Consider the following 17,131-nt stretch of genomic DNA (forward strand, 5'->3'; position numbering starts at 1 on the left):
GTATGCAGAAAAGAGATTCTCTGGCATTTAAGAAACAACTCTGGTCTGGAGAAGAAGGTGGAGTTGATCATCATCACATGGCATTCAAAAGATAGTTAACTGGGGCACCTGGGTGGCTCAGTTGGTTAAGCGTCCGACTCTTGGTTTCGGCTCAGGTCATGATCTCACAGTTCATGAGTTTGAGCCCCACATGGGGCTCTGCGTTGACAGTGCAGGGCCTGCTTGGGATTCTCTCCTTCTCTCTCTGCCCGCCCCTCCTCCTCCTCTCTCTCTCCCTCTTCTCTCTCTCTCAAAATAAATGAATAAACATTTTTTTAAAGTTACCTAAGTAGCTACTGGAATAGGCCCCCTGCGAGGCAATGGGAAGACAGGTTTAGCAAAACAGTCTCAAACCTAAAGGCAATTATAATCTAATAATGTCAACTCCTATTGATTAAATACATACTAAGTACCAGGTATTGTGCTAAGCACTTTGCATATATTATCTCATTTAATTTTAGCAACAATTTAAATTTAAATTTAGTAAGTTTTAGGAGATAGGTACCATTATTATTTTAATTTTTGAAATGAGAAAATGAGGCTTAGAAATTTAAGTAACTTCAGAAGAGCACAGTCAGTAACTGGCCAGTCTGGCGTACCTGCTTCCAAAGCCTTTAACCACTATACCACTGAATCCTCTCACTGTCAATTACTCACAGTAAATACTGCAAAGTGACCTGGTATCACTTGATTATCAGGACACCGTCCTCTCTCATCCCTCACTTTTAGATATCTTGAAAGATGCCCTATCCTAAGAACAACATAATCTGAATTTCTATCAAGATTATGTATGCCACTTGGGACAAATGAGGAATCCATTGAATGATTTTGTTTTAAAACTGGCTTGTTGGGGCGCCTGGGTGGCTCAGTTGGTTGGGCGTCCGCTTCAGCTCAGGTCATGATCTCACAGCTTGTGGGTTTGAGCCCCGCGTCAGGCTCTGTGCTGACAGCTCAGAGCCTGGAGCCTGCTACGGATTCTGTGTCTCCCTCTCTCTGTGCCCCTCCCCCACCCCCTCTCAAAAATAAAGACAAAAAAATTTTAAACTGGCTTGTTCCCCTTTGCACAGCTGTATTTTTTTAACATTTAGGAAAGAGGGGTGGGAAAGGAGCGATAGCACTTTCAAACAGGAAAAAGCCAAAAGCTTAACAAAGAATTATTTAATCATTAACAGTTTATAGTGTTTTGTTCTGTTTTTATTTTTATTTTTATTTTTTTTTTTTAGTATTCATAAAATGGCTTTTATTTTTTTTTTTTTTCCTGAAATTTATTGACAAATTGGTTTCCATACAACACCCAGTGCTCATCCCAAAAGGTGCCCTCCTCAATACCCATCACCCACCCTCTCCTCCCTCCCACCCCCCATCAACCCTCAGTTTGTTCTCAGTTTTTAACAGTCTCTTATGCTTTGGCTCTCTCCCATTCTAACCTCTTTTTTTTTTTTCCTTCCCCTCCCCCATGGGTTCCTGTGAAGTTTCTCAGGATCCACATAAGAGTGAAACCATATGGTATCTGTCTTTCTCTGTATGGCTTATTTCACTTAGCATCACACTCTCCAGTTCCATCCACGTTGCTACAAAAGGCCATATTTCATTTTTTTCTCATTGCCACGTAATATTCCATTGTGTATATAAACCACAATTTCTTTATCCATTCATCAGTTGATGGACATTTAGGCTCTTTCCATAATTTGGCTATTGTTGAGAGTGCTGCTATAAACATTGGGGTACAAGTGGCCCTATGCATCAGTGCTCCTGTATCCCTTGGGTAAATTCCTAGCAGTGCTATTGCTGGGTCATAGGGTAGGTCTATTTTTAATTTTCTGAGGAACCTCCACACTGCTTTCCAGAGCGGCTGCACCAATTTGCATTCCCATTGTTCTGTTTTTAAAGCAGGAGGAGAAGAGGAAAAAGAGAGCCTGGAGAAGGGAGCTAAGGGTAGAGGGACCAGGATACCTGCTTTCAAACAGCTTTCTTTTACTTTCTGGAGAGAAAGATTCACTGGCCTACCAGGCTGACAGAACAAAGGAAAAGTGTAGTATTTCTCCATCTTTTGGTGTTTTGACTAAGAAAGGAAAAAAAGGACTCTGGCCAAACTGCAAGAGGCAGGAACGTGCAGAATGACAGCAATCTCCCCTTGTCTAAGGAAATACTGTACCCTGGCTAACCAGACCAGTCTGAGATAGAGGATGAGCTCCCAGCACCAGCAAGAAGTGTTACTGGTAAACAGACACAGAACAGCAAAACGCATCACGATCATTAGGCTGAGTGTCAGGAAATCCGAGATCTAGTTTTGCTGCTGCTGACCTTGAACAAGTTTCATAACCTCTCCTGCTTCAGACAGTAGAAGATTTACACCTTTCCCATTTCTACTTCTCTCTTCACACCTGGTTCTACATCCCCATTCCCTTATTTTTAGAAATCTATTTCAGTATATGTTTTGAGTTACGAATTCTCTGTTCTTAACACATTCTTTAGTCCCTAAATCACCTTGTGACAGATTGCCTGAAAACCAAAATAGTGCTGAAATATGGCATATTTATTTCTTATATAAAAAATGGACATCATATTAAAAATGTTAAGCCCATAATCTTAAAATCCTAATATGACATCTGTTTTTGGTTTTGCATATTATACATGTCAGCTTTTTCCAAATGATACTGCTAATTTATTTTTGACTCAACTGCAAATAAATAATACTTTTTGGTAATATTTAATCTATATTTCACTATAGCTTTCTATAGAGCAGTGACTGCAGGAAAAAGTTCCTCACCTCTGATCTGGAGATGCTGACTTACCTACAAGAAGCCTTCTGAGTGGAATAGATGAATTCACATTTCCCATGGATGCAGTAACCATTGAGGTTTTCAGGGCAAGGCATGTGGTTTCCAATATAAACATCTTCTCTTTGATCACTAGCATCTTAAAAGAACATAAACCAGGGCAATAAACAGTGAAAAGCAATTGAAAAATATGGACTTTTCAAAGATTCTAACAACAAATAAATTGGCTGGTAATTTGGAAAAGAAAATTATCAGATAGGGGGCTGGATAAGAACCAAGGTCTCATTATGACATAAACACAATAAGTAGACTGTTTAGATTCAAAGCATTTAAAAATATTTGCAAAACATGACCACTATGAGTTACTGTTGTTTACAAACAATCTGCCCCCAAAACATAAACATCTTGGTTAAAGAAATAAATGCTAGCTCGATAAGAAAGCTCATCTCTATGAACCAGAAATGGTGTACTACAGCTCTGGGTTTTGAAAAACTGACTTAGTCTAGTCATTAACCTGGGGACTATGAAATTGAAGTAAAAAAACCTGGAATGGCAGAGAGCAAGGTATGGCACTTTGAAATTTTAGGGTGAAATATTTTGGGAATGAAAACTATTATGCATGTTGATTTTTTTTTCCAAATGCTGATTTTTTATCTGGCTGTTCTTAGTATATGTTATTGTATAAAAAACTCAATAACATAGGGAACAAATGAAAAAAAATTTTTAATCACCTGAAACCCCTCTATCCAAATAGAACCATTGAAAACATGTTGATGAACATCTGTTCAATTAGGTATATTGATTTGAAATGACCTGAGCTGAAGTGAAGAAAATGAGAGTATGGTGAGTAATTTCAATGTCATAAATAGGAAGAGAATCAGGAAAGAAGGACAGAAAGGAGCAGGAGGGAGGGAGGCATAAGGACTCGGTCTTCAAAATAAATCATTTCACCATTCATTATCTCTATCCCTCTCTATTTCTCCCTATGCCCTCTGTTTCTCTCTTGCCTCTCTCATGTACTTACATAAGCATATACCTAATACCCACACATTCTGCAATGGACTTTTAAACTTTTTTTCCTGGCATATACATTAATATATTCATCCTTAGTCTATGGACTCAAGAGTTCCTACACAGGCCTGTGCTTATGTAGGAAAAATCCCCAGGCTTCCTGTCAGTTTCTCACATTTCTAGCTTACAAATTCTGTGATCAGCTGTGTGACCTTGAGAGTACCACCCTCTCTAAGACTGAGATCTCGTAACTGTAAAGTCAGGATCTTAACAGGATCTACACTTCATGTAGTTCTGAGAGGATTATGTGAGATAATTGATGTATGCACAAGACCACTAGAACAACCAGCTCTCAATCTATATACCACACCATGTTACAGCAAAGGCTATCTCCCCCAAATACAAATAAAGGTATTGCTATAATGTGGAAATTATTAATGGAACCAAATTAAGAAGGAATAAAATAGAAGACTGTGTGTATAAATATGTATGTGTAGGAAAGGGGAAGAGCAAGGGAGAAAAAGGAATGGAGGTACTAAGTAGGAAAAGAAACCTGAGTACTAAAAATGCAGATTTTCTGGAGACTGAAATTCACATACAAAAGGAAAAATGCGTAATGATTATTAGGCTCAATAATAGGATACCTAAAAGCAGAGAGATCATGTCATCCCTCACAAGATGAAACTGATGCTATTTTACCTCAAAATTTATGTATTTACATTGTACTAACTTATGCCTGTAAAGAAAACTGAACCAGAAATCAAGAAATCCAACATGGAAATTCTCAAGGTATCTCTGCTGTTTTGCTCTGTTTAAGTATTTATTTATTTTGAGAGAGAGAGTGCACATGAGCAGTGGAGGGGCAGAGAGAAAGAGAGAGGGAGAGAATCCCAAGCAGGCTCTATACCGACAGCTCAGAGCCCGATGTAGAGCTTGAACTTATGAACCGTGAGATCATGACCTGAGCCAAAACCAAGAGTCAGATACTTAACCAACTGAGTTACCCAGGCGCCCCTCTCCTATTTTGTGACCTTGGTCAAATCACACTGTCTCTCTAAAGCAGCTGAATAAGATCAGCATTGTCCAACATAATATGAGACGTGTAATTTTTAGTTTTCTAGTAGCCATATTTTTTAAGTAAAAAGAAATAGGAAAATTAATTTTAATCCTATATTTATTTAATCTATCAAATAAGTATCACTTCAACATATAATCAGTATTACAAAATTGTGATTTTTTTTTTACACACATTTTCTTAAATACGTCTTTAAAATCTGGTGACCACTTAACACTCACTCACAGCACATCTCAATTCTGACTAATCTTGTTTCAAGTACTCAATAACCACATACTGCTAGTACCCACCATATAAGATAGCACAGTATAGATGACTATTCATTTATCATTTATTGATCATCTTTCATATGCTAGGTACTCTGTAGGTGCTGGGGACAGAAAAATATCCTGTCCTCAAAGGGCTTATATGGTCTCCTCCAGCTCCCAAACTATAATTTTGCCATGACAGAAGAAATCCCTTGGGGCTGCTATAATCCTAAGCACCCACTTCTCCACTACAATACTCATGATATTGTCTTACAACCATTTGGGTTTTTTAACTCAGTCTCTACTATGAGACTGTGAGCTCCTTAAGAATCTAGACATTTGTATCATTTATTTCTGTATAACTCCTAACACTTAGAATATAGTACTTTTCTTGCTATGGTTTCAAATTAAAAGTGCTATTCCACATTTGCAATCAAACCATAAGTGACTTGAGCAATACAACTGTCTCCCGTAGCACTCATCACCCTGCAACTTCTCAGAACATGATACTGTCATGGTGTGTTACACCATGAAGTATATAATAATGGGACTACAGAGACTAACCTATAATAATAAGATCTTGTAATGTGTATCATAATGGTACTCTATAGGTCTACAGAGGCTGTGGTAATGTACTAATCTACCATAAGAAAAGTCCTATCAACAGCAGGAAATCTCAAGAATAATGCAGAACTGAATGCTATCAGAGAATTCAGCTACATCACAGCAATAAGAAAAAGTTAACTAAATCAAGAACAGCGTTTTGAGAAATTAGTAAACAAAGCATAGCACCAGTGGCATTTACTGAATGAATTAATGAAAGAATGTGGTATCAGGCTGTAGACAAGGCAAAGCCATCTAAAAACACAGACATGTCCAGTAAGACTTTGAAATCTGTGGCTGTCACAGAGCCCAAATTTCGCATTCTGCTCAGTGCTAGCTCTATTCATTCCATTATACATAAACACACTATTTCTGTGCATAGCCATATACTCAGCTAAGCTACAGAAGATATAAAGAAAAAGTATACATGGTCCCTGCCCTTGAGAAGCTTATAATCAAGTTAGGGAATTAAGGTATACACATGAAAAGCTGAATAACACAAGAGAAGGGTTTCCACATGACAGTTTACAATTAAATGCCAAAAAAAAAAAAAAAAAGTTGTACAATACTGGGTGCTAAGGGAAGTTCAAGCTTTTTTTTTTTTTTATGTTTATTTATTCTTGAGAAATAGAGATAAAGCACGAGCAGGGGAAGGGCAGAGAGAGAGGGAGACACAGAATCCGAAGCAGGCTCCAGGCTCTGAGCTGTCAGCACAGAGCCTGAGGCGAGGCTTAAACGCAGGAACCACAAGATCATTACACACTTCGACCAAGTGCCCAAGGAAGTTCAAGTTTAAAGGAGAACTCATTGTAGGTGATATTACTCAGGGAAGTATTCATGGAAAGGACAGGACTCAAGTTAGGTCTCAAAGCATATCCAGATTTATTTAGAGGAAGAGTGGAAACCAAAAGGAAGGTATAATGCACACAGCATTCTTAAGAACGAGAAGTAGATGAGCCTTAGCAAGAGTTGTATATTCAAACCAGGGAAGGGTTTAAGTCAAAATTGGAAAAATAAGCTGAAATCAGATTATGGAAAAATATGAACCCCCCAGGTAAGAAATGCTTTCTTTTTTTTTTTTTTTAATTTTTTTTTCAACATTTATTTTTTTGGGGACAGAGAGAGACAGAGCATGAACGGGGGAGGGGCAGAGAGAGGGGGACACAGAATCGGAAACAGGTTCCAGGCTCTGAGCCATCAGCCCAGAGCCTGACGCGGGGCTCGAACTCACGGACCGCGAGATCGTGACCTGGCTGAAGTCGGACGCTTAACTGACTGCGCCACCCAGGCGCCCCGAGAAATGCTTTCTTAATCATATGGACAAGGAAGACACTGACAGTCTTCTAGCTAAAGAACAGCCCAATGAAAGCCATGTTTTGCATAATTAAGAGTGATTGCCTAGAGCTGGTGGTTAGGGAGAATGGGGAGTGAATGCTAATGCATGTGAAGTTTCTTTTTCGGCTAAGTAAAATGGCCTAAAATTTGATTTTGATATGATAGTTGTACAATCCTAAATATATTTTTTAAAAAATTGAACTGAAGGTGCCTCGCTGGCTCGGTTGGTAGAACATGCAACTCTTGATCTCGGGGTTTGAGTTCAAGCCCCATGTTGGGTATAGAGATTACTTTAAAAATGTTTTTTGGTTTTTTATTTTAAAACATTGAATTGCATACTTTAAAGAGGTGAACTTAGTGGTATGTAAATTGTACGTCAAAAAGTTGTTAAAATTTTCAATTGGATAACAGCATGCAAGATAAAGGGGCAGGGGAACTAGGAAGACCAGGTGACCAATTAGGAATTCACTACATAATCCAAACTTGTGGCAATGAAAAACTAAGCTAGGGCTTAGCAGTAGGAATAAATATTAGAGATACAGAAAAAAATACATACAGCTTGAAGTTGCTGTGGAATGAGCTCTCAGAAACTCAGAGCTGAAAGGGTCTTTGGGGCCTGTCTGGTCTGATGAAGGAATCTCTTTATAAAGTTACAACCCCAAGGTCCTGTTTCTACTTGACCACTTCCAGAAGTTTAAAAAAAAAAAAAAATCAACCCAGTTAATTCCAGTATTATCAAATGTTCCTTATGTCGAACGAAATCTCTTTCTTTAACTATTGATTTCTCCATGTCTGTTTACCCCATAGCCCACTGTCCAACAATTTTTTTTCTTAAGGTCAAACTTGCCCAATCCCACCCTTTAGATAACTTGTAACAACCATCTTCACAAGTAGTGCCCAGCACTAACCCATTAAATGTACCTTAAGCATTTAGTAGAACAGAACTGTCTTTATTAAAGATGCTTTCAATACAGAATTATGCTCCGAAGAAAATATGCATGAATTCAAAGAAACTATGATCAATAAACACATGAAAAATGTTCAATATCACTAATCATTAGGGCAATGGAAATCAAAACTACAAGACAGCATCCCACACCCATTAGGATGACTACTATCCAAGAAAGAAAAAAAAGAAAATAGTTAAGTGTTGGCATGCATGTGGAGAAATTAGAACCCTGTGCACTGCTGATGAGAATGTACGATATAGCCACTGTGGAAAACAGTACGGTGATTTCTCAAAAAATTAAACACATAATTACTATTTGATCTAGCAATTCCACTTTTTTTTTTTAATGTTTATTTATTATCGAGAGACAGAGAGAGACAGAGCATGGGAGAGGCAGAGAGACGGGGAGACACAGAATCCGAAGCAGGCTCCAGGCTCCGAGCTGTAAGCACAGAGCCCCACGCAGGGCTTGAACTCACAAACTGCAAGATCATGACCTGAGCCGAAGTCAGATGCCCAAACAACTGAGCCACCCAGGTGCCCCTAGCAATTCCACTTCTGGGGATATATTCAGAAGAATTGAAAGCAGGGTCTCAAAGAGATAGCTATAAACCCATATTCAAAGCAACATTTATAATAGCTCAAATGTGGAAGCAATACAAGTGTCCATCATTGAATGAATGGATAAACAAAACACGGGACGTATATACAATGGAACACTATTCAGCCTCAAAATGGAAGGAAATTCTGACTTATGCTACAACACAGATTAACCTTGAGGACATTATGTGCACCGAAATAAGCCAGTCATAAAAAGACAAACACTGTAGGTTTCCATTTGTATGAGGCACTTAGAGTGGACAAAATTATAGAAACAAAAAGAATGATAGTTGCCAGGGCTGAGGGAAGAAGTGGGAAGTTATTGTTTACTGGGTATAGTTCCAGTTTTACAAGCTGCAAGACTTCTAGAAATGGATAGTAGTGGTGATTGCACAACTTCATGAATATATTTAATACCACTGAACTGTGCATTTAAGAATGATTAAAATGGTAAATTTTGTTACATGCATTTCACCATAATTAAAAAATTAGGGAAAAAATGACTCTAAATGTGAACCTAATGACAGGAGGTTCAGTAGAATGAACATAGTAAATGAAGTTCAAATTTAGACCTCTAGGTATCCAAAAGTATTTACTGAGCACCTATTATGTTCCAGGCTCTACATATGAATATATGAAACTGGAGCTTAAGATTAAGCTCTAAGGGCACCTGGGTGGCTCAGTCAGTTAAGCGGCCAACTCTTGATCTCAGTTCGGGTCATGACCTCACAGTTCGTGAGACCAAGCGCTACATCGGGCTCTGCATTGACAGCACGGAGCCTGCTTGGGATTCTCTTTCTCCCTCTCTCTCTGCCCCTCTCCCTCTTGCACACTCTCTCTCCCTCTTTCTTTCTCAAAATAAATAAACTTAAGAAAAAAAAAGATTAAGCTCTTAATTAAAGCTAGAAAACAAATGTTCACCAAGGTGATGGCTGAAAGTATATTAAAGTTCTGAAGCAAATTAAGAAAGAAAGCAAAGCAGCAGTAGAGAACTCTGGAATAGTTGTGATACAAAAAAAAAGAGCACCAGGGCTTAGGGTCAGAAAGCCTAAATTCCAGTCTTTGCTCTGCTATTCTACATGAGCCACCAATTCACTGTTTCAGCTTCTTTGTCCACAAAATGAGGATAACTTGGTTGTGATAAGGATCAAATAATAACACAAATATGTGAAAGCACCCGACACACAGAAGGGCACACAAGAATAATTGTTGAATGAATGAATATCACACTGATGTCACTCATGAACCACATTAAACATGATGCAGATAGGTAGACTCACCAATGGTGAGACCTTTGACCGCAGTCAAGTACCAACAATGAAAACAGAAAACACAAGTATTAACAATCACCCTAATAACCTCCATAAGGAATTTAGTGATACAGCATTTAATAATCAGAGTAATCCTAGGCTGTAGATAGTAGTATCCCCACTATATAGATAATATCATTAAGGATCAGAGAAAGGAGGCCACAGAGCCTTTAAGTGTAGACCAAGTCTGATTCCACAGAGCAAGCTCTTAACCATCACGCTATTATTTCACCAGCCACTCTGGGAGATGTGAAGGGAATAGACAAAAGCAGAATGTCCAAGCACCTGCTCTCTGGGCCAAGTAAATTAGATTAACTTCAAAAAGGAAATATAAAAAGGCTTTAAAGATGGAATAAAGCACAGTTTCAGAAACCACAGCAGAGATGCAGCCTCGCACAGCAAGAACTGGGCACAGAATGGTCCTCTCCAAACAATGCCCTCAGGCAAGTGGTGACAGGCTCCACGAACAACAGCTGCAACTGTTAGTCTCTGAACAATGTTGGTGTGTGTGCGATATAAAAAGTATACTTGGTCACTCAGTGGCTCCTTCCACCCACAGAGGCATTCAGAAACAAATCTACCACCAGCGGCAGTGTTTTCAAATACAAAGGAGAGTATGGTTCTAAGCGATGATGTTATAAGAAAATCCAGTACCAGATGGCCTATCTGCAAAGGCATCTTCCACTGGCTGGCTGTCCTGGTCCATCAACATACAACCCAAATAAAGCATAAGGAGTTGCTATTAACAACCAAGACATGCACCTGGTAGGTCATCTGCTGAGGCCACAACAACACACCAACACTGCATCAGTAACTCTGGCTCATTTCTACAAATCCCTACACTTAAAAAATTTAATATATTCTTTCTTGTTTCCCCTATACTATCCTGCACCTCATCTTCATTACTAAATATCCCTCCATACATACCTTCCCTACACCAGTCTCCTCATACCCCATCAAAGAATACGTAGGTATAAAAAGCTACCTACCCTCCAACACCTCTAACTCTCACATTTCTAAATCCCATTTTCCATACTAACCCTAACTCTTCCTTTCCTAGCCTTTCCACTCTTCCCAACAAAACACATTTTCTAATGTGAACAAACTCATCCACTTCCTCAGCCATTCCCTTAGAAAGTATTCCTTTCATCTCCCTGACATACCAAGATCACGTTACTTCCTACATCCCCTTTCCTTCCACCCTCCCCTGCTGTGCTTCCTACCCATCACCTCCAGATCAGTATTCCACTCTCATCTCCCAGGGACCTTCATCTCTTAGGGGTCTGTGCCATCCACCCAGACAGCCTTCTAAAACTCATCAGGACTCTCTCCCACACTCCACAGCACACACACTCAGACTTCTCTCAAAGATTTTAGCAACTGTCTCAGTCTTACCTTTCAATGAGGGGAATTTATCAAGACTTTAAAAATGGAGCAGATCAAAAGAGCTGTATTAAAATATGTTAAGTGACAGTCGCCAAGTAATGGAAAAAATAGTACCAATATCTCAGTATCTCTGGTATCATCACTGGTTAGCAGGAAGAGAGAATATTGAGAGAAGGAGGTCAAAGATGGGATGAGGGATGGGGTGAAGTGAGGCTCAGGAACTAAGACAAGCGAGAATGTCTTAGAAATAAAGAAGGTGCTACAGTTAGATTGTAGGCTGTACGAAAATATCTTTGGACAAAAATGGTCACGTTGAAATGTCATATGCCACAAAGGAACTTCCTGGATAGATGGAAATATTAGAGACTGTGGGTATACGTGGGTATATTGGGGTGCATTCATTTTTGAAAACTGATAGCTTAACATTCATGTATCTCACTGTATGTAAATTATACCTCAAAGAAACACCTGTAAAATAAGAATAATGATCATCAAGAGGGTAGAGGTATACAGGCAAAATAAAAATGGCAGAATGCTGTAAACTGTTGAAGGTGGGTACTGGGAAAAGGAGGGTTCATTATACTATTCTGTTTACATACATTTGAAATTTTCTATAATCAAGCTTTTAAAATGTCACATACCCATCTCCCATACCTCATGTTCAACCATCATACCCTGTACGGCATAAAGATCTACAACAATGCTTCCAACACTACAATCTCAGCATTTACCACAGGTTTTCTAACAGCCCAAGACAAGCACTAATTCAGCCACCGTGCTGGACACTGAAATGTTCCATTTCATGAGCACTACTTTCTAAGAGCTCAACTTTAAAAAAATCTTCCCTACTGAGCACTACCTTCCAATCTGTCCAGCTACCTGCCGATGCTGTGTTGCTGCTTTTCACTTTGTAGCCTCCATCCCTAGAGCCCTATCTACCTAGCGAGTCTTGTGTCCTGGGGACACAAATATTTACTAAGGTCCTCCTATAAATGCCTCTGAGGACAAAAAATAGAAGCAAATGGGAAAATACAAAATAGTACCTTTTGACCTCTACTCCTCCCTACTAGAACATTTCTTAACTCTTTCAACAATTTGATTTCACATTTATAACTCTAGAGAAACTCTTTGGTCCAAGATTACCAATGACTCCCTTGTCTTCAAATTCAATACTCATCCTCTCAAATGTTTATGCAGCTTCTCCCTTTTGGCTTCTGTGCCACTGTAGTTTTCTTGGTTTTCTCTGGATCTGGATAACTGTGCCATCTAATGAAACTTTCTACAACTCTCGATATGTTCTATGTGTGTGCTGTCCAAAACGATAGCCACTGGCCACATGTGGCTGTTTAAATTTAAATGAATTAAAATGAAATGAAATTAAAGGTTTTGTTTCTCAATCATGCTAGCCCTATTTCAAGTGTGCAATAGTCTACACAATGCAGCTCTATAATCTCTTACTCGTTCTCATGACTTCAGTTACCTATCACCTCTGTCTCAAAGGACTGACTTGCAAATTTATGCTAAACAAGTCACATGGACTTATTTAGTCCCACAAGAAACTCAAACTCCAAAATTAATCACCTCCACCATCAACTCCTCCCTTACTTTAAACACCTTGCCTCTCCCAACATCCTTAGTTGTGTAAATAGAATCTATCATCCAAGTCATCTCAACTCTATCCCTCTGATCTAAGCAGAAGTCTATCCCCTTTGAGTCAACCTAACTGATCTCCCTGCCTCTAGTCCAATATATATAATAATAAGCACAATGTACCTACCACATACCATTCATTCAACTGGTTAACTCTGCAGCCTTGTCTTTTTCAAATATATTAATAATTCTACAAATAAAGTTTAAATGTCTTAGGATAATACAGCATTTAAGTAAGACACTACATAGTCTGGCCCCAACCTTTCTAATCTCTTCTTCCATTTTCTACCTCTTAAGCCCCCTACTCTCCAGCCAAAAAAGGACTCCTTACCACTGTCCAATACATTCTATCATAACGTTTGCATCCACACCTCTGCTCATGCTCTTGCATTCTCCTTAAATATCTTTTTGATCTCTGTTAAAATCCTAACCATCCTTCAAGGTTCAGCCCTAATTTCACCTCTTCCATTAAGCTTCTCAGATCCTCACTATACTCCACCAAATAGCAATCTTTTCTTTTCTGAATGTCCATTGCACTTTTCAACCACACTACATGTATAACAATAGCCAATTTCTACTTTGTTAGAAGTAGGTTATATTCATTTCTTATTATGAAGAAACTCTTTAAAGAAGGAGGTCATGTGTTAGTTATCTTTCTATCCACCAACAATGTCTGATAAAACAACCAGTATAGAATAGGCACATTATAAATTATATCTACTGATTATGGTAATTTCATTTGAGTTATAGACCAGTTCTTATGTGTAAAGAATTTTCAGTATCTCAAAAGTGGCCTAGGCACTAAATTATCCCTGTAGTTTTATCAAAGGCAGGCAAGTATTTGGGGCATACATAATTCCCCAAATTACCTTAAGTATGAGCCTCTAGCTACTGAAAAATAGCCTTCCTATTCAGGTCATGTACTAACAGTATAAAGAAATAAAACTGGGGCTGATCTATTATGTCTCCTATGGGAATACAGGAGATTTTCCATTTTAAATACAGCACTTGTATCAACATAGCAAACTAGTATTTCAGGAGCTCATGGAATATAAATGATTCAGGTATGATATGATTCTATTGAGGGAATAACAAATTCAGTGATAATAACAGCTATCATTTATTGAGCACTTATGAGTATGTCAGATACTATTCTCAGCACTTGACATATATTATTTAATTTTTATAAAGCTATGAGATAGGTACGATTACTATTCTCATTTTACATATATTTTGGAAATTAGACATAAAAGGTAGATCACACATCTAAAAACAATTGTTCATTAGTATAACCTAATGAATGGATAGAAGATGCATGTGTGAAAGAGCACTTAGTGCCAAACTAGGAGTCCCAAGATCTAGACCTATTTCAGTTCACTAGACAGAACCTCATGGAGTCTCAACATTCCCCTTGATCCTTAGCAGCCCTGAGTAGTTGAAGAATCAAATTAAATCAAAGAGCACTGGACTTAAGGTCAAGGAATCCAGTCTCTGCAGCTCTGACCTTTACTATATCTAAGACTCTGTACAAACAAATCCTACAGTTTCTTTGAGCTGCATCCATTCTCTGCAAGCACAAAGCACCTACATATGTGCCAAACATTTTGCCAGGAATTAGGAATACAAAAGTGAACATGATAGATACAGTCTTCTGTCCCTACAAAACTCAGAGCCTACAAGGGGATACAGATGAATAAAAGAGACAACTATAATTAAAGTTGGTTAAGTGATCAAGTAGGAGAGTATAATAGAGAGGCACCTAATCTAGACTTATGGGTCAAGGAGTATTTCCTAAGAGGAAATGACTTCTAAGCTAAGACTGAAAGGATGAATATTAATTAGAGAAAAGTTCCAGGCAGAGGGAACAAGACCTGTACACAGAGGGCAAGCATTAATAGTAGATTCTAGAGAAGTAAAGAGGATTTAAAAAGCAAATATGAGGGAATCTATGTAATTTGTTACAACTACATGTGAATCTGCAATTATCTCAATAAAAATTTCAATTGCAAAAACAAAGCATATGTGAGAGTACTCTGCAAATTGAGAATAAATGCCTTAGCCATTTCAGTTCATATTATTACTAATAATATATTCTACAACATACTGCTACAGAGAGCAAAGTTGGAAGGGTCATTATAATGGAAATAGAACTACTACAGACAGATACTGACCATATTTCAATAGTTGGCCAAAATTTGGAAAATCGTGATTCAATACCTTTCACATCCGGTCGATACTGTAGTCCATCATCTTTTTTTCCCAACAAACTAGTGTCATCTGTGTCTATAAAAGAAAAGTTTTCAAATTAAGACACATATGATATTTAACTCATACCATGAAACTTCCAAATATTCCAAATGCTCCAGGTCCTTCCCAACTTCATCCACTTATCCTGCTTACATTTCCCTCCAATCTCTTGACTATTGTGCCATTTCTATCTTAGGCTTCAAGACATCCCAAATATATACACGCTCTGCTCTGCATGATGAACAGCCTAATTTCATCTAGACTTCGGCTCAAATGTCCTCTACTGAAAAAGTCTTTCCTGTGCAAACTAAAATAACAGATATCCTGACGTGAAAAGATTAACCCTGTATCCAAGGGACAATGGTCTCAAGTTTTACCTTCTCCTACCACTGTTTCCCTAGAAACATATCAGATTAAGATAAATGTGGAATCTCAGTTATGTTATCAGACAAAATTTATGATAGAAATGACCTCAGACTGGCAAATTGTATTTGGACTGGGAAGACTATAAATGAACCACAAATTGCCTGTTGGAAACACAAGCTTCAGCTTCCCAGTACATAGTGAGGGAGGAAAGGGAAGGTATCATTAGGGATGAATGGAAATATTATCAAGAGGACCAAGATAAAAATTAAGGACCAACTACTCCAAAGGATTCTAAATCTGCATGAACTTCAATTATCAAAATTCTCAAGTTTGACCAATTTGAAGTTTGAAATTCTGGTAGTACCATTCAATCATGAGCCAGTTCCTCATAAAAGATATTATTTCTCTAAGCTACTGTTTCAACTTAGGCTCTAAACACCATTCTAGGAAAGAAAAACAAACCCGGGCACCTGGGTGGCTCAGTCAGTTAAGTGTCTGACTTGGGCTCAGGTCATGATCTCACAGTTTGGGAGTTGGAGCTCTGTGTCAAGCTGACAGCTCAGAATCTGGATCCTATTTTGGATTCTATGTCTCCCTCTCTCTCTCTCTGCCCCTCCCTGCCCGCGCTCTGTCTCCCTCTCTCTCTCAAAAAATAAACAAACATTAAAAAAATAAAAATTAGGGGTGCCTGGGTGGCGCAGTCCGTTAAGCGTCCGACTTCAGCCAGGTCACGATCTCGCGGTCCGTGAGTTTGAGCCCCGCGTCGGGCTCTGGGCTGATGGAGCCTGTTTCCGATTCTGTGTCTCCCTCTCTCTCTGCCCCTCCCCCGTTCATGCTCTGTCTCTCTCTGTCCCAAAAATAAATAAACGTTGAAAAAAAAAATTTAATAAAAAAAAATAAATAAAAATAATAAAAATTAAAAAAACAAACAGAAAAACAAACCATAATACTTCTTTAAGATCAAGGGACCTAAGAAGGGCCTCTACCAGCAAATGGTTTGCTCTCCTGCCCATTAAAAAAAATTTTTTTTAATGTTTGTTTATTTTTGAGAGAGAGAAAGAGAGAGAGAGAGAATGGGAGAGGGACAGAGAGAGAGGGAGACACAGAATCTGAATGAAGCAGGCTCCAGGCTCTGAGTTGTGAGCGCAGAGCCTGACGCGGGGCTCGAACCCACGAACCATGAAATCATGACCTGAGCTTAAGTCAGACACTTAACCGACTGAGCCACCCAGGGGCCACTCTCCTGCCCATTTTTGACCCCCAACTGGAAATCCTCTTATGAGCCCCTTGGGCATTCTCTGGTAGCTTAGACCAGAGGTATTGCAATCCCTGGTGCAGTATTCCACAAATAATTTGTTACCAACATAAAGTACCAAACTTTGCCTTACCACTTTTTTCTCTTAGCTTAGATAAAAAACATATCCCTTTAATAAATCCAAAACAGGTAGGAGGGATGGACTTCCTAAGCAGGACTACTAGGACCACAATCCTAGTCCATGACAATGTGCCTGGCTCTTGTATGTTACTAGGAA

General features: G+C 38.7%; 1 protein-coding gene across 3 annotated transcripts in view; it reads right to left on the minus strand.

Moving 5' to 3' along the window:
* The window catches only part of LOC125150876 (tomoregulin-1), a 126,879-nt gene that overhangs the window by 11,921 nt on the left and 97,827 nt on the right, over positions 1 to 17,131 (minus strand). For all 3 annotated transcript variants that reach the window (XM_047831321.1, XM_047831317.1, XM_047831316.1), the window contains 2 exons: positions 15,204 to 15,269; positions 2,835 to 2,958 (listed from right to left, as the gene is read on the minus strand). In XM_047831321.1, coding sequence (XP_047687277.1) covers positions 2,835 to 2,958; positions 15,204 to 15,269 — 190 coding nt within the window. The remainder of the gene's footprint in view (positions 1 to 2,834; positions 2,959 to 15,203; positions 15,270 to 17,131) is intronic.

This window comes from Prionailurus viverrinus, chromosome D4 (assembly GCF_022837055.1).
Source record: "Prionailurus viverrinus isolate Anna chromosome D4, UM_Priviv_1.0, whole genome shotgun sequence".
In the NCBI taxonomy this organism is placed as follows: Eukaryota; Metazoa; Chordata; class Mammalia; order Carnivora; family Felidae; genus Prionailurus; species Prionailurus viverrinus.